General features: G+C 36.4%; 1 protein-coding gene across 4 annotated transcripts in view; it reads right to left on the bottom strand.

The window, feature by feature from the left end:
• Positions 1-2,881: 2,881 nt before the first annotated feature.
• The window catches only part of MMUT (methylmalonyl-CoA mutase), a 33,084-nt gene continuing 10,916 nt past the window's right edge, over positions 2,882-25,049 (bottom strand). For all 4 annotated transcript variants that reach the window (XM_043450098.1, XM_043450099.1, XM_043450096.1 and 1 more), the window contains exons 4-13: positions 24,654-24,811; positions 24,005-24,176; positions 22,529-22,777; positions 17,445-17,556; positions 16,660-16,775; positions 14,704-14,819; positions 12,742-12,873; positions 11,220-11,367; positions 8,325-8,492; positions 2,882-3,351 (exon numbers count right to left, since the gene is read on the bottom strand). In XM_043450098.1, the coding sequence (XP_043306033.1) occupies positions 3,223-3,351; positions 8,325-8,492; positions 11,220-11,367; positions 12,742-12,873; positions 14,704-14,819; positions 16,660-16,775; positions 17,445-17,556; positions 22,529-22,777; positions 24,005-24,176; positions 24,654-24,811 (1,500 nt within the window). In that variant the 3' untranslated portion in view covers positions 2,882-3,222. The remainder of the gene's footprint in view (positions 3,352-8,324; positions 8,493-11,219; positions 11,368-12,741; positions 12,874-14,703; positions 14,820-16,659; positions 16,776-17,444; positions 17,557-22,528; positions 22,778-24,004; positions 24,177-24,653; positions 24,812-25,049) is intronic.

Raw genomic sequence — 25,049 nt, 5'->3', positions numbered from 1 at the left:
TTTAGATAAAAGACAGATTCTGTCCATTCAGTCTTCCAGTATAAGATCATAGCCTCTCCATCTTTTCCATCTCTGAACAGCACCTAAGCAGATAAGCTTAGATACTTAGAATTTCTCTAGTATATTATTGCAACAGTCTCTTAATTCTTATCTCCAGTCTTGCCTCCATTAAAAGGCATCTTTCACACAGCTGCTATGCTAAAACTCAAATCTCATCAGATTATTTCCCTGGTAAAAATCCTTATATGATTATCTTTATCTTCAGGATAAAGTCTGAATCCCTTAACTGTACAAGCCTCTGTGTGAGATCAACCCCTGCCTACCTTCCCAGTTTCATGCTTAGCATTCATTCCTTTTAAAATAATAACCCTAACATTTATAAAACATGCCATATACCAGGGCTGTCCTAAGTATTTTTAATGGTGGTAAACATATACAACATAAGTACTTCCCAGGAGGCACTAGTGGTAAAGATCCCACCTGTCAATGTGGGTTTGATCCCTGGGCTGAGAAGATCTTTTGGAGGAGGGCATGGCAACCCACTCTAGTATTCCTAGAATACTGGTATTCTCCATGCGTGGAGAATCCCATGGACAGAGGAGCCTGGTGGGCTACAGTCCATCGGGTCACAAAGAGTTGGACATGACTGAAGCGACTTAGGACGCAGTACACATACACAGTATAAAGTTTACCATGTTAACCACTTTTAAGCATATATTTCTGTGGCTTTAAATACATTTATATTGTGCAATTATCACCACAATTCATTTCTGGAACTTTTTTATCTTTCCTAACTGAACCCATTAAACATTAATTCCCCATTTCCTGCTCTCTCCAGGCCCTAGCAAACACCATTCTACTTCCTGGCTCTATGCATTTGACTATTCTAGGTATAACAGCTCATATAAGTGAAATTGGACTTCCCAGGTGATGCTAGTGGTAAAGAACCTGCCTGCCAATGCAGGAGATATGAGACACAGGTTCAGTCCCTGGGTCGGGAAGATCCCCTGGAGGAGGGCAGGGCAACCCACTCCAGTGTTCTTGCCTGGAGAATCCCACAGACAGCGGAGCCTGGCAGGCTACAGTCCATAGAGTCACAAAGATTTGGACACGACTGAAATGATTTAGCATGCATGCATACATAGTGAAATCATTCAATATTTGTCCTTTTGTCACTGAAGTATTTCATTTAGCATAATGTTTTCAAGATTCATCTGTTATGTGTCAGAATTTCCTTTTTAAGGCTGAATAGTATTCTATTATATGTATTTATTACATTTGCTTATTCATTCATCTGTCACTGGTCACTTGGGTTGCTTCCACCTATTGGCTACTGTAAATAATGCCGCCATGAACATTAATACACACATATTAATGTACAAGTATCTTAGTCCCTTTGAATTCTTTTGGATATATATCCAAAGTAGAATTGCTGGGTGATATGGTAATTCTGTTAAATTTTTTTGAGCGCTGTCATCTTCGATGGTGGTGGTTAGCTGCTAAGTCATGTCCAACTCTTAGCAACCCCATCGACTGTAGCCCAATAGGCTCCTCTGTCCATGGGATTCTCCAGGCAAAAATACTGCAGTGATTTGCCATTTCCTCCTCCATAGTAGCTACATAATTGCACATCTCCATCGGCAGTGTTAAAGGGCTCTGTGATAGTTAATTTTACATGTCAACTTAATGGGGTACCCAGATTAAACATTATTTCTAGGTGTGTCTGTGTGTTTCTAGATAAGATTAGCATTTGAATTAGTGGACTTGGCAAAGTAGACTGCCTTCCCCAATGTGAGTGAGCACCATGAAATCTGTTGAGGGCCTGAACAAAAACAAAAGGTAGAGAAAGAAGGAATTCACCACTTTTTTCCCATCTCACTAATTTGAGCTGAGACATTGCATCTTCTCTGGCCCTTGGACTGGGATTTACATCATGGGCTCCCTTGGTTCTCAAGTCTCCAGACTCAGACTGAATCAAATCACTGTCTTTTCAGATACATACACAATAGCCCTTCTACACTCCTAGCTCATATCATCATTCTGGAGGAAGCCACGCTAAGTAAGAGCCTAAGAACTTTCATTTTAGGGACTACTCATGAAGATCCACTCTCCTGGGTCTTAAGCCAAGCCCAGAAATAACAGGGGGGTCATGTTCATGTCTAAGATGAAAGCAAAGTCACCTGAAGAATTTCTGCTATTTCTTTCCTGTCTCCCCATTCCAACTTCGGGTCTGACTTAATACCTGTATCAAAGTAATTCTGGTAGAATTTGACTGAGGACCACAACCACAATATAGTCCCTTCATAAACACTCCTACTATTTTTTCCAAGATAGGTATAATTATTTTATTTACATATGGATTATATCTTCTGGTGTTTAAATCAATTAAAACCAAATTAAAGAATAGGACTAGTCAAGGCTATGGTTTTTCCAGTAGTCATGTATGGATGTGAGAGTTGGACTATAAAAAAAGCTGAGTGCCCAAGAATTGATGCTTTTGTACTGTGGTGTTGGAGAAGACCCTTGAGAGTCCCCTGGACTGCAAGGAGATCCAACCAGTCCATCCTAAAGGAGATCAGTCCTGGGTGTTCATTGGAAGGACTGATGCTGAAGCTGAAACTCCAATACTTTGGCCACCTGATGGGAAGAGCTGATTCATTTGAAAAGACCTTAATGCTGGGAAAGATTGAGGGCAGGAGGAGAAGGGGACGAAAGAGGATGAGATGGCTGGATGGCATCACCAACTCAATGAACATGAGTTGGGTGAACTCTGGGAGTTGGTAATGGACAGGAAGGCCTGGTGTTCTGCAGTCCATGGGGTCACAAAGAGTCGGACTGAACTGAGTGACTGAACTGAACTGAAAAAATAGAACTAGTCAAATTGCTTTAGGCATTGTTTAATTCTTAAAACAGAAAGTAAACGATTTATAAGAAATATTTCAAAGAAATATAACGATTGTTAAAAATAATACCTTTCTCTCGAGTTTCCGACAAAGTACTTAGCATGTATTATAGAGAGTTTTTAAGGATAATTTTAATTTTTAACATTAAAGTAAAACTGTACACACACACACATAGCATGACAGCATTCTTATAAGTCAGGTATTTTAATGTAAAGCTTTCAGGAAAGCACATATTAGGTGTTGAATAATTTGAAGACATGGCCTCTTTGATTATTACTGAAAGAATAGATTAGAAAAAAGCTAACCCCCAAACAGGATGTTACATAGACTGTTGCTTCTTTTCCAAACACTTCTCAATATCATCAAGCACTTGAACGGCAGCCTTTGGAATTCGAGTCCCAGGACCAAATACACTGGAAACACCAACTTCAAACAGAAATTCATAATCCTGTTGAAAGAATTTATTTTATTAATAGAAGAGACAATATTTCTATTTCAAGAAAGTGAAACAAAAGGACAATGAATGCTGTCCTTTCTTCTTTATCCTCAGTGCCGCAAACTTTCTCATCTGGTACACTACTGGCATTTGGGGCTAAAAAAATCCTCCATGACTGGGCCTGCCCCAACCCTAACCCTTACACTCCAAGACATTAAAAGAATAAAAGACATTCTGCCCATTTCCCAAATACCTCAGTGTATTGTTTGTGGTGGGAAGCTGTACGGTCCACCAGCTGAGAACTTCTGGACCCTCAACCATATTACCTCACCTAAATTTTTACTATTTGCCATGATTTGTGTTAAATTTAGTATCACATTATAGGTTCAGATTTACAGGCTATTTATTTCCTCCAAGGTGCTTTGTCTGCCGCTAGTGAACGGCAGTACTTTGAATCTGGCTTCATGCTGGAATTAGATTTTCTATAAATGAAAATTGTTGTTGTTGCTCAGTCACTCAGCTGTGTCTGACTCTGTGTGACCCCGTGGACTGCAGCAGGACAGGCTTCCCTATCCTTCACTATCTCCTGGAGTTTGCTCAAACTCATGTTAACTCATTTGAAAAAAATTCTCTGTTGTTGTTGTTGCCGTTTGTTAGTTTGTTTTAAACACAAAGTTTGAGTGAAAAAAGATTCCCAGGCACAAATATTGTTCCAGGCTTTAGATTGTTTTAACATCAGCGTATTTGGAGCTATATCAAGTTTAGGACATGCTTTAAAGCCCTAATCCTCATTCACTAGGGTGATCATATTTCCAGGACATCCTGGCTTGTGCTTACTATTGCAATACCTTTTCTTTCCATGAGTCTTTTTTTTTTTTTTTTTTTAAGGTATAACTGACATTAGTTTCAGGTGTACAACCTAATGATTCAATATGTGTATACATTGTAAGATGATCACCATGGTAGATATAGTTAACATCTATTACCATAAATAAGTAAAAAAATTTTGTGTGTGCACATATGAGTTTAGAACTTTTAAGATTTACTGAAAACCATGTAACACTGAGCTCTTGGTAACTCTCTTAGTTACTTAGTACTTGAGGATTTCCCTGGTGGCTCAGTGGTCAAGAATCCCTCTGCCAATGCAGGAGATGTGGGTTCAATCCCTAGGTTGGGAAGGTCTCCTGGAGAAGGAAATGGCAACCCACTCCAGTATTCCTGCCTGAGATCTCATGGACAGAGGAGCCTGGAAGTCTACAGCCAAGGGGTAGCAAAAGAATCGGACACTGCCTAGCACCCAGACAACAACAACGTCCTCAGTCCTTGGTCTCTAAGTTACTCCTCAGTTACAAAGTTACTTGCTACTCTGTTAGTAACTTTCAAATATGCAGTGCAGTACTAGTAACCATGGTCACCACACTGTACATATATTCCCAGAACTCATTTGTTTTATAACTGAAAGCCTGTATCTTTTGGCCCCCTTTGCTCATTTCACCTCCCCTCTACCCGCTGCCTCTAGCAACCACCAATCTGTTCTTTCACATATAAGTAAGATCATGCCATATTTGCATCTCTCTGTCTGACTTTTTTCACTTAGCATAAAGCCCTCAGGGTCCACCCATGTTGTCATAAAATAAGGATTTTTTTTTTATGGCTGAATAATATTCCTCTGTGGATGTGTGTGTCACATTTTCTTTATCCATCCATGTCCATGATGGACATTTAGATTATTTCCATGTCTTGAATATCGTAAATAATGCTGCTATGAACATGGGAGGGGGCAAATATATCTTTTCAGGCTAGTGTTTTTGTTTTCTTCAGATAAATATCCAGCATTAGAATTGCTGGATCATATATAGCTCTATTTTTAACTTTTTGAAAAATCTCTGTACTGTTCACCATAGTGGTTGCACCAATTTACATTCCCACCAACAGTGCATAAGAGTTCTCTTTTCTACATATCCTCAACAACACCTGTTAATTCTTGTCTTTTCGATGACAGCTATTCTAACAGATATGAGGTGATATCTCAATGTGGTTTTGATTTGCACATCCTTGATAATTAGTAATGTTGAGTATCTTTTCATGTACCTGTTGACCATTTGTCATCTTTGAAAAAATGTCTATTCAGATCTTCTGCCCAGTTTTTAATTGAATTGCTTGTTTTTGCAGCACCCTTTTAAGTAGTATCCATTTTTTATTCTCAAAACTGATCACATGAGATGATAAATTACATGGTCGTGCTAATTATCCCCCAAATACTTCTTTTCTGTCTCTATTATTTCCTTGTAATATTCTTGTAATACCATAATTCTGTAGTGGCACTTTACATATATTATTGCTATAAGCTCCACAATGGCAATGGTTAAATCATTTTGATTAACAGCCATACATTAGTGCTCTCTAATTTAAAAGCTAAGAGACTTTCAGCTGAATAATAGCATCATTTTATATATTTACTGAAAACAAGTAATGAGAAAAATGCATGGGTATTAACTGATATCATTATATTAAAAAAGATGCCCATATTAACACACAAGTGTGTCATTATAAAAAATGATCCTTCATCTTTAAACTCATGAGGAAAAAGCACAGCAAACACCCACAGATGTTCTAGGTAATTTAAATATCCAGGGACTTCTATGATATATACGTCTTGGAAATGTCAGCCCCTTGTATACAGGCCTGCATTTCTTCTCAATTTGTTTTTTTTTTAACACCAAGAACATTTTGTATTGGAGTATAACCAAAAAGAATGTTGTGGTACTTTCAGATGAATAGCAAAGGGACTCAGCCACGCATATACATATATCCATTCTCCCCCAAACTCCCTACCATCCTAGCTGGCATCAATTGAAAAATGCCACTACTTTGTACTGCCTAATTATTTTGGGTCTTACATTTTAATATAATGCCTAAGAGCTTAGGTATTAATATTATGGGCTCTAAAACCACAATACAGATATAAGTGTTCCATAGTCAGACAGTAATAAAGAGTTAAAGCCCTTTATATTCTCAAATAATAAACTATACTTATCAAAATAAGAGGCAAATGTGCTAACAAAAACAGCTTTGTGTTGACTAATAAATAAAAATTAAATAGTCACTCAGTCGTATCTGATGAGCCACGAGGCTCGTCTGTCCACGGAATTCTCAAGGCAAGAATACTAGAGTGGGTAGGCATTCTCTTCTCCAAGGGATCTTCCCCATCCAGGCACTAAACCTGGGTCTCCTGCACTGCAGGCGGATTCTTTACCATCTGAGCCACCAGGGAACGAAACCACTTTTGTGTTGACTATACCACATTAAGTATTGCTTTGTTAGAAAGAAGTAATACACAGCTTGGTTGCCAGTCCCACATTATAACCAACCTCACAAGCTCATACGTATGTATTTTCTCAATTCTTAAGTAGTGTATACATTCATTATTTTATATTCTTAATTGTAGCAGAAGGAGAAAAACTGTAGACATGGGCACCAAGTCACATTTCACTGACAGGTTCCTGCTATATAGCAGTGGGGCCTTTGTAGTACGTACGGTCATATGCTTAGGAGCAATCTCATATACAGTTCTTGTAACTCAATATTTTTTCCATTCTCAGTAAAAACACAATTTGATATTATTAAAAACTGGATTGGAAATAGACCCAGGTTATACCTTAACTATTTTAACTGATTGGTAAGGTCATATATCTGGGTTGGGACGATCCCCTGGAAAAGGGATAGGCTACCCACTCCAGTATTCACAGGCTTCCCGGGTGACTCAGATGGTGAAGAATCTACCTGCAATGCGGGAGACCTGGGTTCAATCCCTGGGTTGGGAAGATCCCCAAAAGGAGGGCATGGCAACTCACTCCAGTATTCTTGCCTGGAGAATCCCCATGGACAGAGGAGTCTGGCGGGCTACAGTCCGTGGGTCACAAAGAGTCGGACATGACTAAGCGACTAAGCACACACAGCACAAGGTTGTATATGGACAGCGTCCCTGTCTCCTTAATAAATTAATTGTTACCTAGCATCCATTTATCTTTTCCTAAGAGGATCCTTATTCTTGTTCTAGAATCCACATCTCCATTCAGCCATAATTTTCAGGACAGGCTGATTCCATTTATGTCTGAATTAGGTGTCTTTGGCTCTCAGAAAACTATATTCCAATTGAATTAGCTTCATTAAAAAGGGGGTTTTATAGGGCCATGTAATTGATACAGTGCTAAGTTAGGGCAGCATTCAGGGATGGGGATATGGAGGAAATGAACAAGCTAGCAACTCTGAAACAACAGAAGCAAGTGCTACGGACTGATCAGCTAAAGGACTGACTTCACTGCCAGGATGAGGGATGTTCACATTTTCCCTGGGGAGCACTGATAGCCTCACTGTGTGTTCACCATTCTTCTCTATTCCAGTTGTGAGATTTTATTACTTTTAGCCTTTCCTTTTCCATCAGTGCTTCCTGAATATGAAGAAGACAGATCTCTGTCTAAGTGACTAATTTGGAGGGAGGCAACTCTCTCATAGAAGCATTATATATTATTAAATTATGCATACTGAGGGCTTCCCAGGTGATGCTAGTGGTGAAGAACCCACCTGCCAATGCAGGTAGACCTAAGAGACACAAGTTCAATCCCTGGGTCGGGAAGATACCCTGGAGGAGGTAATGGCAACCACTCCAATGTTCTTGCCTAGAGAATCCTGTAGACAGAGGATGGACTACAGTCCATGGGGTCGCAAAGAGTTGGACATGACTGAAGCAACTTAGCACGCATGCATGCATACTGAATTATAATATAGTCTAAACAGAAAATAACACTGACCACTTTTGTAGAATTTACTTAGTAGAAGCACTAGGAAATAATTTGGTTCTAATTTGGCTCGAACTCTGCAACACATTTTTAGAGAAAGCATACAGTAAATTAAATAATTACATACAAACTACTGTTACTCAGCAGTCCCAGTACAGGACTGGAAAACGTAGGAGATGGAAATACCTGCGGAGGTATCACTCCCCCACACATGACAAGAATATCTGGCCGTCCAAGGGCGTTGAGTTCCTTGATGAGCTCGGGAACGAGGGTCTTGTGCCCGGCGGCGAGGGTGCTCACGCCCACGGTGTGCACGTCTGCATCCACAGCCTGCTGGGCCACCTCCCGGGGAGTCTGAACAGTTACAGAGTGAAGACGCAAGTCGGCATTAACCCCAACAAGTGCTTCTAAAGTGTTGTAACTACTTCAGTCGACATTCCACAATTTTTCTCATTAAAAATCTTGATGTGAATATAACTTCATATTTCACCATTCTCAAATACCACCTCATCCAATTGTTGCAATAAACACCAGTGCTATGTCTGCTTCTAGCTCTACCATCTATCAATTAAATTTAAGTTATATTAAGATGAAGTTCCCCACAAAATCTTTAAGATAAAGTGGGGATATAGGCAAAATATATTATCTCTTCATTATAATTTTTTAAAAAATACATCTGTTGTCTTCATTACCAACATTAACTGAGAAGTAACATGTGATAGGATCTAGAAAGAATTAAAGATTGAAAAAAAAAAGAATTAAAGATTGAACTTAAAATGCAACATAAAAAGTGAACCTTTGAATTAAAAATTGAATGACAAGACACAAGATGGTGGGCTATGGAGCACCAGGACCTTGTTCTTCCATGGAAATATGAAATTAACGGTAATATATGGAGCAAACTAGGGCTTCCCTGGTGGCTCAGATAGTAAAAGAATCTGCCTGCAATGCAAGAGACACACGTTCAATCCCTGGGTCAGGAAGATCTCCTGGAGAAGGGAATGGCTACTCACTCTAGTATTTTTGCCTGGAGAATTCCATGGACAGAGGAGAGCCTGGCAAGCTACAGTCCATGGGGTCAAAAAGAGTCAGACACATCTGAGCGAATAACAATCTCACTTTCACTTCATGGAGCAAAATAACAGGAGAATTGTAGAAACTAGTTAAGGGGCTATAGCATCCAGGGAAGTGTATAAACAAGAGAAGGGATGGTTCAGGTGAGGCCATGTCTCTCATTTATTATCTTAGTTTACTACTGGGATATAAAATTATAAAGGATGTTTTCAAACATTCAATTATGAATTAACAAAGATCACATCTCCTTTGTTATGAGTCCATGACATTGCTTTGATAATGTACATGAATTTAAATCATTTCATATAAAAAAAAGTACCTACATGTCTCTCATGGTACATACAATGTAAATCAAGACAACTAGGAAGGATAAGACCATCTGAGAAACCACTGCAAAATTATAAGCAGAAAAAATACTATAAAAATTTGTGAATTTTCTTGGAGTTTGGCAAGATTTTAAGACTCAAAATTTTAGTGCAAAAACAAAGGATTCTATATTCATTAATTCCTTCTTCCAGTAGTCATGTACGGATGTGAAAGTTGGACTATAAAGAAAGCTGAGGCCCAAGAACTGATGCTTTTGAACTGTGGTGCTGGAGAAAACTCTTGAGAGTTCCTTGGACTGCAAGGAGATCCAACCAGTCCATCCTAAAGGAGATCAGTCCTGGGTGTTCATTGGAAGGACTGATGCTGAAGCTGAAACTCCCATACTTTGGCCACCTGATGGGAAGAGCTGACTCATTTGAAAAGACCCTGATGCTGGGAAAGATTGAAGGCAGGAGGAGAAGGACAACAGAGGACGAGATGGTTGGATGGCATCACTGACTCAATGGACATGAGTCTGAGTAAACTCCAGGAGCTGGTGGACAGGGAGGCCTGGAGTGCTGCGGTTCATTGGGTCACAAAGAGTCGGACACGGCTGAGCGACTGAACCAAACTGATATTCATTAATGGAACCACATTTAAGAAGATCCCAAGGAAAGTCATATAACATATTGGTAAAACGTTGAGTCTGTGAAAAATATTAACATGAAATTAAAACCTTTTAAAAATGTGCATATTCTTGCTGTTGATTTCTTAAAAATAAGGCATTTAATTTAAGCATGATTTGTTATTCATATCATCCATGCTACCAAGATTTATCAGATTAAAACTCCATTTGAATAATTCAGTTCCATGCCTTATGTTTATATAAGTCAAACTGGAAATTATCAAATGTTGCAATTTTTAAAATATCAAATCTAATATTTTTATTAAATCAGTCATCAAAGTACCACATGATTGTACCTTCAGCTACAGATAACGATAAATATTTTTTATAATTATTTTTTAAAATGATGCAGAATTATGGTAACAAAGCTGATGGTACTAAAAGACAAATTATATTTTTAGAGATGGTATTTGATGGGGAAATGAACTTTCAGGTATTTGTAAAATTTCTTTAGGTTCCAACGGCTGACAACAATTTTTTAAAATTCTTTTGTTTTATGAAAAAACATTTCCCAAAAGCTAACCACTAAATATTTGCATTATATTTGGTCACTATTTAAAATAAGCAAACAAATAAACTACAGCAAAGGGATAGCAAAGTGTGAGTAAGAAAATAGAATGGAAAAGTATTGAACTTAGAAGACTGAAAGCAAACTAAATACATTGTATACAATTTATTTAATATGAAATATATTTAAGATTCTTAACAAAACTCACATTAAATGTGTCAGACTCTAAACAATTTACATATTTATCTACCAATACAGTTTAAGGACACATACCCAGAAGTCTGGGCTAACTCTTTATCGTAAGAATTTTTTCTAGCTTTTGTGAGCAACATCTTAAAATCCCAAACAGGAAAACTAATGGAAGACTCAATAAAGGCTGGGCCTCAAGAGTAAGGTTTACTTCTTTCCCAATAAAAATTCAGGGAATACTCTTTAGTCTTCATTTCAGTTGACCTATCTGCAGCAGGTAACAACAGCACTTGAAATTCCTCCCAACAGTTTTCAATACCTGAAAAAGAGGACCAATATCCACATCGAAACCAAGGTCAGCAAATCCTGTAGCAATAACCTTTGCTCCTCTGTCATGTCCATCTTGTCCCATTTTTGCCACAAGAAGACGAGGTCTGCGACCTTCACGTTCCATGAACTTCTCAACCCTAAGGAACATTTTAAAATATATTTTAAGGCTTAAGAGTCCTAAAAAAAAAAAAAAAGAAAAGAAAAGACAGTTTAGTGTTAGCAGGTGTGAGTATCACTTCTAGAAAGAAACCTTCAGGACAGGAAGTCAGTAAAGAAATAGCATCACAGACCTTCAAGATTATGATGTTATAGAAGAGTTATATTTAAGGGGCTAGCAAATAAAAGTGAGAATAAAGGCATTAGATACCAAAAATTAAATAAAATATAACAGTTATACATTAATTGCCCAAAGGTAAGATAAAACTATAATTTACCTGCAGCAAATCTTTCAAGTTCATATAAAAACACCTAATCTGTTTATTCATATTTTATTAATATCTTTGTTTTACATCAAGAACTCAATTAAAGCCTGAATGTTTACCATCTCCCACCCTAGAAGAGAATTTGAAAGACTGTAAGTCTGTAACACTGAGAACATCACAGTGAAGCAAGATGAGAAAACAACAACTTTACAACTTCTTAAGACAGTATCCAGAGTAATGCAGAAATAGTAAAATATTAACTAAAAAAGGCCTTCAGAATTATTTGTACATATTCTTGACTCACTAACTGTTTTGGACTGTCCATATCTCACTTACCATTCACAAGTGTGAACTCCTCCAAGTGGCCTCAATGTGATATCTTATGATAATGTATTATCAAAATAGTTCCTTGCTTAAGTCAATATGAAAGTCAGATGAAAAAGCACTAAGAAACAAATTTACTTTTGTTAAAAGAAAAAAACACGTGCCATTTTGATGACTTTCACCTTGGCTGTTCTGATATTTATCTCATATATGAGTAGTGACATAATTGTGGAAAATTTATTACAGAGGCTGAGAAAACCAATCATCAGGAAGCTACTCCTCACACTACAGAAACATGGTCAGTTTATAGTAATTCATATTTCCAGCTCATGTTGGACTGTGTTACTTACTGTCAGTTCAGTAATGACTGATTTTAACTTATTCATAGATGGCAACCAAATATTTACTTTCAAACAGGAAAAGCAAATATTTTATAATTATTTGAGGGATTAAACAATGTAAATAAAAGCTAAGCAAATATAAAAGTGTACCATCTTAAGGAGATTGAAATCTAAGTCCCTGGAGGATGTGAAGCAATATTAACATTAATTAAACAAACATTTGCTTTAAATGAGAAACTCCTAAAGGGGACTGTGGTCAAAGTTCAAAATATTATTTTAGTAAAGCTACAGACTAAAGAAGAAAGTATAAGTCAAATATCAATATTTTCCAGTGGTATGTGAGAAAATTAAGCCCACAGTAGATACACAAGAACCGTGTTAACAGAAAAGATGGCATTCTGGTTTAAGAAATCTCACACATTACCTTTTGATAGCAAATGATATCTCTTTACTTTCTCCAAATTCCTGGCGATAGGCTCCACTCACCATACGATCATTAGCTTTATGTTCACCAAATACCTTTTTCATGGCATCTGTGATTTCTCCAACTGTACATCTAAAATATTAAATGGAGGTTCTGACATCATCACTATTTGGGGTATAATATTTATCTTAATATTCAATATACTTAGACATATTTTATTACCACTGTCAAAAACCTAAACCTGAATGCTCTTTACTGCATTCAGGACTGCATCTTTCCTCAGAATACTTATGAAAAAAAATACTCTGGATACCTTTATACAATGTGATCTCTTTTCAACATTTGTCAACTGAAAAATGACCAAATGACCTAAAAACTACTAATAGACAAGTATCTAAAGGTTACTGAACAATTCACTGCTTAGCAATATAAATGGGCAAAGAGCAATATTCCCAGTGAGTTTTTCTTTGACAAAAAGTAAATCTTTTATTAATAGCATATTTCATTTTTGTTTATTAATTCATTCAACATGTACTGAGTACCTAATATGGGGCAAGCACTGGTAAGTGCTAGAGATATAGTGATAAATACAACCAAAAACAAAAACCTACTCTTGCAGAGCATATCATCCAGTCAGAGTATACACACAGTACACTAACAAACAAATAAATAAGATAATTTCATATGGTAGTAAGTACTATAAAGTCATTAAAATAGGCAAAATAGAATGAGGTGCTTGAGACAGCTGTTTTAAAGCAGTTGAAGACATGAAGATACAGCTTTTGAACTAAGATCTAAATGATGAGAAAGAGAAACTCAAGGGAACTTAAGAGGGAAAAGTGTTTGAAAAAGCAAATGCTAAATGTAATGACTCTGAGAAGTAGGAAAACATATGTTATGTGCTAAAAACAGAAAGAAGGAAATTGGGGACACTAATAAAGGAAGCAGGATAAGACAAGGTCAGAGAAGTAGGCAAGAGTTACATTCAGCCGTCTTACAAGCCATAGTAAGATTAGGGTTTAATTTAAAAGGAATGGGGGGTACTCTTTTGCCCCCTTCTGATGCCTATGTCAGAAGCTTTCTCTATCTCCTTTATACTTTAATAAAACTTTATTATGCACACACACACACAAAAGACAAGAGATGACAAACGCTGACAAAGGTGTGGTGAAAAGAAAAACCCCATACAGGTTTAGTGGGAATGTAAACTGGTACATCTAAAGTGGGCCTTAGGACACATCAAAAAAAAAAAGAAAAAAAATAAATAAATAAAAGGAATGGGAGACCATTGAAGGATTTTAAGCAGAGAAGTCATCTTATTTCTTTTAAGAAATTAGAACTGAAAAACAAACAAAAAAGTTACATACTATTCATTCTATCCCTTAAGCAACTGAAACAACTTAAAAGTTCATTAATTATATTAAGCAATAAACAATAAAAGCAAAACCAGTTTCTTTAGTGACATCATCATATATTGGGAGAAAAGATTTTGCAGGGTCACTTGCTTTTCTGCATGTTCTGTAAGGCAAAGGACTAACTGCCTTTATTCTAGACTAACTTTTCAAAGATGTCTACATAGTACACAGCTCAGGAAGAGAGAGATACTGTCCACTTTTGACAAAGGGCAGGTTTGCTTATTGTGAGCATAATAATGTCTTCCTATACTTGAAAGAACATCAAATTTGAACCTGTAAATCAGTGACATTGGTTTATTACAAGAGCTTCAAATGTCCTGAGCCACAGGGAAATACAGCTATTAATATACTGCATGCAAAATGGATGAATGTTTTTAAAATACAGATATTAAAAAACAAAACAGAATTAATTTTATTTTGGTTTCCAATTATTTTCTTTCAGGTTCACATGGTTTATAGAGTCAATCTCTTATTTAAGACTGATTCTGAAAAGCTAAACTGGTCAACTTTTAGTATTTGGAAAACTTCAAACTCACATATCCTTTACCTTGCTCGAGTTGCATCTACAGCAAGAGCGAGAATATTCCCATCTCCACTGGCAGCACAGGCAGTCAGAGCATCGAGACACCGTTCAGCCAAAGCCTGATCCCTAGTGGATTTGACCTTACAGAAACAGGTAGGGAAGGGGACAGTTTGTGTGATTAGAAAATAAAACAGATCAGATTATACCTACACACACACACACACACACACATATACACATACATACACACACACATGTATCATATGGAAACTGTTTCAAAATCCTAACTTCAAAAGCAAAAGAAAAAAAAAAAAGAGAGAGACAACATGTATCCTACATTTGGTATTCATTTCATTTATTCACTCCCTCAATATTTAAGAACTTCCTAAAGTAATGGCAAATTCTATATAACACTGATAATTCAGAAACAAGCAGGGCAATAATAAATAATAGTGCTAACCCTCCCAAGTACCTAAGAGATCAAACTTATTTAATTATATAATACTTTATTAGCTCTGGACCCAACCACATTCCTAAACAAAGTTACCTAAAATTCAACTTTTTACAAGTTTTCACATCTGTATGAGTCTAAAATATGATACTGCTTAAGATGCCACTAAAATTTTATCATATTTATAAGCAGAGGTGGATTAGAAAATTTATATTAAAGGCAAAGAACAAACCAAATCCATTATCATTACTGAATTTCTCACTGTTATCTAAAAATGTTATATTATCATTTATGGTAACTGCATGCCCTCAAGTTGTGAGTTTAAGAAAATTTAAGTACAAGAGAGGAAACAAGGAGTATTCCAAATATAATAGGCAAAAATGTAGGGGAGGAACAATTAACTCCTGAATGAGGGTGTAAAAAGAAATAATATTAAACATCTGCCATTAACTCTAATAGAAAAAACAAACGGAAGATGAATGTTCTGCATATAGTCTAACCGGACAAAGTCTATTAGATTCTTAAAAGAATACTTGAACTGAGTGGGGGGAAAGTGCTATCTTAATCACAAGGATAGTAAACAGAGAAAATCATTAAGGAACTTCAACTTTCCTGCCTTAGAAATAGCAGTAATTACTAAAGCCAGAGATTATGAGACAAAGTAGCTCCATACAATAGAAATATAGAGGTTACAACAATAAGAATTAATATGTTTTATCTATTTTAGTACTTCGTATACTTTGGTTCATCTCAGTAAGAAACTGGAAATAAAAAATTATACCAGTACTCTAGTTCCAATCAAAACAAACATCTTTCATTCTAAATTATATCTTACTGAAACACTATTCATATATATTTGAATTAAAAAAAATTGAAAGCAAATAATTCTTTCATAGTAGTATCAGGAACACAAAAATAAATTACAGTGAGAAGACCTGGGTTCAAATATGGACTCTGAACTTAATCTTGTTTTTAACTTTGAGCTGCATAACCATCTAAGCCTTACTTCAAATCAATAAATTATTGATTTATTATTATTATAGAGCAGTTTTTAATAAGAAGGGCTTCCCTGGTGGCTCAGAGGTTAAAGCGTCTGCCTCCAATGCGGGAGACTAGGGTTCGATCCCTGGGTCGGGAAGATCCCCTGGAGAAGGAAGTGGTAACCCACTCCAGCATTCTTGCCTGGAGAATCCCATGGACAGAGGAGCCTGGTAGGCTACAGTCCACGGGGTCGCAAAGAGTTGGACACGACTGAGAGACTTCACTTTCACAAGTTTCACAGAGGCAGATATTATGATTAAAAAGATGAATGTTTAATATCAACAAACTTAGATTTGCCTAATTATTTATCCTGGGCAAGTTTCTCAATCTCCCTTATCTTCAGTTTCTTTATCTCTAAAATGTTGGGAAATAATACACACCTCACATGGTGGTTGTAACAATAGAGCAGGACATGTGAGGGCGTGGACAGTGCCCAGCATACCAAAAAAAAAAAAAAAAAAAATTCAAAATATGATACCTGTTATTACCTTCTTAAGTTTTTCAATCTGCTTATTACGCACTGAAGTATTATCTATTGCCAAAACATCCACAGATTCTTCTTTTTCCAACTGGTACTTATTTACTCCAACAATTACTTCAGAACCTGTCAATTTCCCAGAGGAAAATAATATGTAGATTCTATTCACAAATAATTGTCTAACAGTAATGCTCTGATCATCACATACTTTTCTTATAAGTTTGATATTTTTAAGCAGTATTCTTAACTCTTAATAGACATCAATAAAGATCAGCAAATACCAATATGGAATAAGGGTAGAAGGGGAAAAGACGAGTATATATCAGAATATCTGTAAGGGAGGACTTTTCTTATTCTCCCAAACTTTCCCAGAGCTTCTGATAAACTCTCTTCTAACACTACAAAATTAAGGCAGTAGTAGCAGCTACCATCTAAGATTTATAAGGTAGAAGATAAATGTGCAAGAGCTTTTCTAGTAGTTTAATTCCCTTACAGCCAACCATTTTTAAACAAACAAACCAAAAAAACTTTAAAATTTATAAACGATAAACTAGAATTACAAACTCTGCTTTATAATGCCTCCAAATATACTTTATACATGTTTTCCCATGTGTATCCAGGCATGCAAAAATACAAACAGAGATAGATACATATAGATTCATGAGAAACATTTTATCCAAGTTTCACTTATCCATAACTTTTGTTCTATTAACTATATATGCTATCTTCAAATAGAAATTAATATTTCTTTTTAAATACTGCATTTCACATAAAAGCTTTTCTACTTTGTCTTACCAGAATCTATTCTAGCTTGTCTTCGGGCAGCACATTCTTCAATTCGAAGCTTAGGTATTCCCTCTGCTACAGCTTTGGCCATTCCGCCCATCTCTTCAATTTCATTAATGAGCTAATAAGAAAAATACATTAATAAAACTAGAAGAGAATATGAAAATATTTTAATAAATAGTACAAACATGTTATGCTATGTAAATACTAAAGTTAATAAAATTATAAATTATTTTAGTGGTAAATGTTTCTTGAGAAAAGAAGTAAGTTAACAAGAGCACTGATTAGAAATTCTGCAGTGCTAACAATACTGTGTGATAGATTTGAAAGTTGCTGAGAGAGTAGATCTTTAAAGTTCTCATCACAAGAAAAACTATGTGTAGTAATGGATGTTAACCAAACTTATTCAGATAATTCTTTAACAATATATACAAATATTAAATTCTTACATTGTACACTTTAAACTAACACAATGCAAATATGCAAATTACATCAATTAAAAAGGACATTCTGTGTTTAAAAATCATTTAAAAAGACAACAGAAGTGAGGAGAGGACCCAAGATGGCGGAGGAATAGAATGGGGAGGCCACTTTCTCCCCAACAAATTCATCAAAAGATCATTTGAACGCTGAGCAACTTTCACAAAACAACTTCTGAATGCTGGCGGAGGACACCAGGCATCCAGAAAGGGAGCCCATTCTCTTCAAAAGGAGGTAGGACAAAATATAAAGGACAAAAAGTAAGACAAGAGTTAGGAACGGAGACCCGTCCTGAGGAGGTAGCATGAAGGAGAAGTTTCCAAACAGTAGGAAACTCTCTCACAAGCAGGTCTGTGGGGAGTTTTGGAATCTCAGAGGGCAACATAACTGGGAGAGGAAAAAAAAAAAAAAACCCACAGAATATGTGCCTAACTGCAACTGCCAGTGGAGAAGTAGCCCAGACACTTGCATCTGCCACCAGCAAGCGGGGCTGGACAGGGAGGCACGGGCTGCATAATGGGTGCTTAGGCTAAGGACCGGGCATGAATGCCCTGAGGACAATCCGAGGGAGCTAACAAGAGATGGCAACCCAAACTGTGGGATCTCCAGAGAGAGAAAAAAAGAGAGAACTTTACTGCGAAAGGCTCTAACGTGCAGACTGGCCTGCTCACACAACAAAGGATTGAGCAAATACCAAAGGAGAGCTAGTTGGCTGCATACAGACCCCTACCCCCGCCAGAGGCAGAGAGGCACGCAGAGAGGCACCCGACAGCCTGAACCAGAAGGCAAGGGGCTGCTGCGATCTCAGCCCCAGAGACCGGCATCCTCCACCAAACTGTGAGCAGGCTCCCAGCTGCTAACCACGTCTTCCTGGGACCCTGGAGGCTGACATCTGCCAGGAGGGTCGCAGCCTGAGATCAGCTCCCCAGAGGAGATACACAGCACACCTCAGACAACGCTCTCGTGGCGCACCCAGGAAACCAAGCGGCCAAGACCAGGGAGGTGATTAAGACACACTGGCCCACTGGGAACAGTGCGCTGGCCAAGCGCCTGGTCCCCTGAGCTGCTCAGACCTGGGAAGGGCACAAAACGCATGCCCAACCGCGTCTATGCACTTGCAGAGTATTGGAGAACCCGAGCGGCTTAGACCTGGGAAGCACATGCTGCCTTGAGCTGGAGCAAACCCAGTGTGTTCCCTACACAGCAAGCACTCCCCACACACTTCAGCGGTATTTGTTTGCAGTATCCCTCCCTCCCCACAATACAACTGAACAAGCGAGCCTGAGTAAGTGACCACCTTCGCCCCCTTGTGTCAGGATGGAATTTAGACACTGAAGAGACTTGCAAACAGAGGAAGCCAAAATAAACAAGAGGGAACCGCTCTGGAAGTGACAGGTGCAACAGATTAAAATCCTGAGGTTAACACTGACTAAGGGGCCTATAGACCCTGAGAAGAAGTACAAGCTGGAACAAAGAGCTATCTGAAACTGAACTGACCCCTCACTGCTCACAACAGCTCCAGAGAAATTCCTAGATATATTTTTACTATGATCACTTTTTAATTTTTTAAATTACTTATTACTCCTTTAATTTTCATTTTTATAACCTACAATGGTCTTGCAAAAAAATAAAAAGACCCTATTTTTAAAGCAAATTTCATATATATTTTTTTTATAATTTTTATGATTGGTTTTGTTTTGTATTTTTAATATGTATTTTTGAGAATCTAACCTCTACTCTAGATTTTTAATCTTTGCTTTTTGGTATTTGTTATCAATTTTGTACCTTTAAGAATCTAATCTTCAGTACCCACTTTCACTTAGGGGTGTGATTACTGGCCTGATTGCTCTCTCCCCTTTTAACTCTACCTTTTGTTCCCCAGGTCTCTCCTCCCTCCCCCTTCTCTTCTCTTCTCAGTTCTGTGAATCTCTCTGGATGTTCCGGGCTGTGGAGAACACTTAGGGAACTGATTACTGGCTAGCTTGCTCTCTCCCCTTTTGACTCCCCCTTTCTCCTCCTGGTCACTTCTATCTCCCTCCTCCCTCTTCTCTTCTCCATGTAACTCTGTGAACCTCTCTGGGTGTCCCTCACTGTGGAGAATCTTTTCACCATTAACGTAGATGTTTTATCATCTAGGATGTTTTACCATGTGCTATATGGATGGGGAAATCTTGAGGCTACTGTAAGAATAAGACTAAAAGCCAGAGGCAGGAGGCTTAAATCCAAAACTTGAGAACATTAGAGAACCCCTGACTCCAGGGAACACTAATAGACAAGAACTCACCCAAAAGACTCCAACTACACCGAAACCAAACTCCACCCAAGAGCCAACAATTCCAGAGCAAGACATACCACGCTAATTCTCCAGCAACACAGGAACATAGCCCTGAGCATTAATATACAGGCTGCCCAAAGTCACACCAAACCCATAGACCAAGTTCGATACATGAAACAGGGCACTCAAAGCCGGCGCATTGGGACAACCCAGAGGGATGGGATGGGGAGGGAGGTGGGAGGGGGGGCTCGGGATGGGGAGGGAAGTGGGAGGGGGGATCGGGATGGGGGACACTTGTACACCCGTGGCTGATTCATGTCAATGTATGGCAAAAATCATCACAATATTGTAATTACCCTCCAATTAAAATAAATTAATTAACTTGAAAAATCAAGAAAAAAACAAAACAAAAAGACAACAAAAGAACTAACAAGTACACTTTGGAAAACACAACATCTCTCACTCGTTTTAGAAGCCAACTAAAGATAACACTAATTGTGTAGTCTTTAATTTTAGTTATATAAATAGTTTCCATGGTTAGATAAATACTCTAAAAAACAATTTCAAAATGCCATGTGATTTTTTATTAGAGGAATAGAGTAATGATATAACTCCATCTTTATTGACATCAAGAAACATCTAAACCCTCAATCACACCTCATATATACATGAGATAGTGGAAGATGGATGGTGGAATAGGATATGACTTCTCAGAAAGAAACAAGGTCAAACTGGCTTTCCCCTGACAAATTTAAGAAAGAGAAACCTATACTAGATTCAACCAGAAGCTGAGAATCTTTTAGAAAGCCAAAAAGACGGAAACCACTTGAGAGTTTGTAACTACCTTTTCCCTTTCTGTCAGGAAAACCAAAACTTACTAGACTAGAGAAGCAATGGACTATGAAACATCAAGTGCCAGAAGAGGCAAGGATAAGATGTACATGAAACAAAACCCTGCATTCTGAGTAAAACTGCAAACAAAAAGGTCCACAGAGGAAACACTGACAACATGGGATATACAAGAAAACTTCAGAAGATATAACTGTCCTCAGAAAAGAAGAGATTCTGTATTAATGAAACAAATGGTATGACATGCAAGCAGAAAAACTGGAATGTAAAAGTGACCTTTTAGAAATTAAAAACATGGTATATGAATTTTAAAGTATTTAAGTAGAAAGATAAAGCTGAAGAGTCTTCCTTCAAAAAAACAGAAAAAAAAAACACCTCAAAGATGCATTATAAGAATGTCAGAACATGATTTCTAAAGTTCTAAAAAAGAGAAACCACAGAAAAATGACAGGAAAGGAATTACCAAAGAAATAGTATATGACAATTTCCCAGAGCCATGGAAACATGAAAAAGCGGCCAGGTGAAAAAATGTCCACCAAAGGTCAAGGACAATGTAGGGAAAAATACACATACCAAAGATCAATCAATACAAAAATAAAGAAGAGATCCTTAAACTTTCAAAAAGAAAGAGCCTGAGTAAGAATGGCATCAGATTTCTGAACAGAAATATTGGAAGCTGGAATAAAAAGTAGGTGAATGCTTACAAATTTGCTTGCAAACTCCCAAATGAAAAATTCCAAACCAGACTATCAAATATGAAAGTAGAATAAAGACATTTTCAAGCATCCAAACTTTCAAATAGTTCATTTCTCATGTACCATTTTTAGGAGGTTCTCATAAGATGTGCTTCAGAACAACAAGGGATAATCAACAAAGAGACAGGATTCAAGATACAGATTCAACATAGCAGAAGTGAAAAGAATTCCCAGAGTAATAACAAAGGGAAGTCCAAGGATAGTAATGGTCCAGAGAGAAACCAGTCTAAACCAAATGAGAATTTAGAGGGCTTTAGGAAGGTTTTACACTGATATATAATTATAACACATGAGTATTATGGTATGGCAAAGAAGGGGCAAGATCCAGCTAAAATACCACACCACCATACTAGCAAAGCAATAGATAAGGTCTAAACCTAACTGAGTTAGGACAAACAGTATACACATGTAATTTTAAAATATGGAAACAAAAACAAACAAAAAATGTAGCTGACTCAAGGAAGCATGAAAACAAGTAAGTGGAGGACAAAGGATTGCTTATTTTATTATAGCCTTTTAACATTAGTTGTTTTTTTAACTCTTTGAATAAAATAAATAAAAATATATTTTTAAATTAAATGTTTTAAATAAAGTCAAATCTAAAATTCCCCTTTTCTCTCACTTTATAAATCCTAATACAAATCTATAAATGATTTCATTTATAAATCAAAAATCTATAAATCTTCATAAATCTGTAAATCTTGAAAGCAAAGTTTCAAACAGGAGAAACTCACCTTCAAGGCAGCATCATAAATATCATTTGTGAGAGATTCCATCATATATGAACCGCCCCAAGGATCAGCCACTTTGGGAATCCCAGATTCTTCTTGAATAATGATTTGTGTGTTCCTGGCAATTCGAGCACTTTTCACAGTTGGCAAACCCAGGGCTTCATCAAAAGAATTTGTGTGCAAAGACTGGGTACCTCCAAACACTGCTGCCATTGCTTCTACTGTGGTACGAATGATGTTATTGTAAGGATCCTAAAACGTTTAGTAAAAAGCAAAACAAGCCAATTGATATACTGCAGCTGTAAATGATGATATGAGTAGGAGTGCCTGATGCATACTTTCTTTGCCAAAATCTGCCTTAGTCTTCAGAATATCAAATAAATTTAAACAAACTAGGAAACAAACTAGACTTAGAATTAAGAGTCCAAGTGCCTAGTCCATGCTGGAGCAATAAAACATTGCCTCTTATAATCATTTGAAATATTAAATATTTGTTGTGCTTATTTTTTATCACCTAAATAATCTTCTATATGAGCATCAGGAGTGTAATACATTGTCTACTTAGATTATTAATATCCTTCATCTCATAATTAACTATTTCCTAATTACTGTATACCTTTAAGTATCTACTCTAATGAGGTGGCCAAAACTGGCAATGATTTGTTAATAAAACAGATAAAGAATGGACTATAAGACAGGAAATATGATTTCGAGTTTATTCTGTTCCTAACTGTGATCTGGGCAAGTCACTAAACCTTTCTGAATTTTAGTTTACTTAGCTGTAAAAATGAGGGGATTAAGACAAAAATGATTATTGAAGTTCCTTCCAACACTGAAATTGTATTTTTCCATTTATAAGTACCTGAAGTCATATTTAATATGGATACTTCTAGTTTTTATTTGCTTTTAAATGTATAAAAGCAATGTAACTTTAAAGTTATAACTTATTTTTAATATATCAAAATAATTCAATACATTAAGAAAATGCATGTTAAAAAGATCACCACTATATAATTTTTTAATTAAATGAAATTAAAATAGATTATCCAAGTGACAAGAGTTTTTAAGTGGTTTATTTGCTGGATGCTTACTTAAACATGTAACACATACATAAAAAGTATGCATAACACCAACTTTAATGAGGAAGTTTTGTGATAAGAATTTTAATCATTAAAGTTACTTAAGATGATATTAAATTATAACTGTACTTCTTCCTCATCATCACTTATTTTTTACTCAAAAAAGTAACACACACAGCCATACAAGTAAACTCCATACAAGATTTAAATTATTTTATATTGTTAACCACTAGAGGGAGCAAATTTTATTATAATTTGTGTAAAAACAAACATTAAATATGCATTATGCTTCAGAACAATTGTGATTTTCAAATATTAGCAGAAAAGTTCTTAAATACATTTCTTGCCTAGGCCAAGTTGCTTAGAAGAAAACAAATGACTTCTTAAAATTCATACATACTTGCTCAGTAAGTGACCATCCTGATGTCTGACAATGTGCTCTTAGGAGAAGAGATTTAGAGTTTTTAGGCTGAAACATTTTCTCTATTAAGTGAGCCCAGAGTCTTCTCCCAGCTCTCATTTTTGCTATTTCCATATAAAAGTTCATTCCAATTCCCCAGAAGAAAGACAACCTAAAATAGTAATGTTAAGTCCAAAATCTGATTATAAAATGGAAAATAAAACAAATTGCATCACACACACGCACACAAAAACTCAGATTTTAATTTCAAATAACTTAATTTGAATTAAAATCAAAGCATATGTACTTCAATAACCTTAAACCTATAATAGAGGACCTGTCTTTTAAAAGAACAGAAACAAATCTGTCTTGAAAATTATATTTACATTTTAAAATTATTTTTCAAAATGTGTCAGTTAATTATTTTCAGAATAGCAGAGAATAAAATTCCTCTAATTTACAAAGAAGTATGGTCAAACTTAACTCTGAATTTTACTAATAATTATAAAGAGTACTTGCTTATTCCCTAAAAGAATCTGGTATATTTGTATACACAAATTCATTTTATCAATATATTTTGCTATACACTCATAAAATAGTCCTATAAACTTTTTAATGTTGAGGTAATATTTGAGTTTAATTTACTCACCTTGGTGCAAATTCATCAATGGTCAGGCCAGCTTGGAGTCCAGTTCTACAGTACTCCAACCCATCTGCTATAGTATAGGCCAGTTCCAGAATGGCATCAGCTCCTGCTTCCTGCATATGGTATCCACTAATTGAAATTGAATTAAATTTTGGCATGTGCTATACAAAATAATAAAAAACACAACTTTAAATAAAAATATAAAAAAGGTTCCATAAAATTTATTTTCTATGAGACAATACTACTTTAAAATGATGTTCAATTCAGATATAACATTAACTGAAAATATTTAATGTTTAGTTATATTCATTTTTCAGTTTAAATGGCTCATCCAATGAACCACAAAGGACTACATGTACCTGTTTTATTTCCTAGTGAAAAGGAATCATCAACTATTGA

Source organism: Cervus canadensis, chromosome 28 (genome assembly GCF_019320065.1).
Source record: "Cervus canadensis isolate Bull #8, Minnesota chromosome 28, ASM1932006v1, whole genome shotgun sequence".
In the NCBI taxonomy this organism is placed as follows: Eukaryota; Metazoa; Chordata; class Mammalia; order Artiodactyla; family Cervidae; genus Cervus; species Cervus canadensis.
Note: the sequence above shows the minus strand (reverse complement) of the source record. Positions and strands in the feature narration are given on the sequence as shown.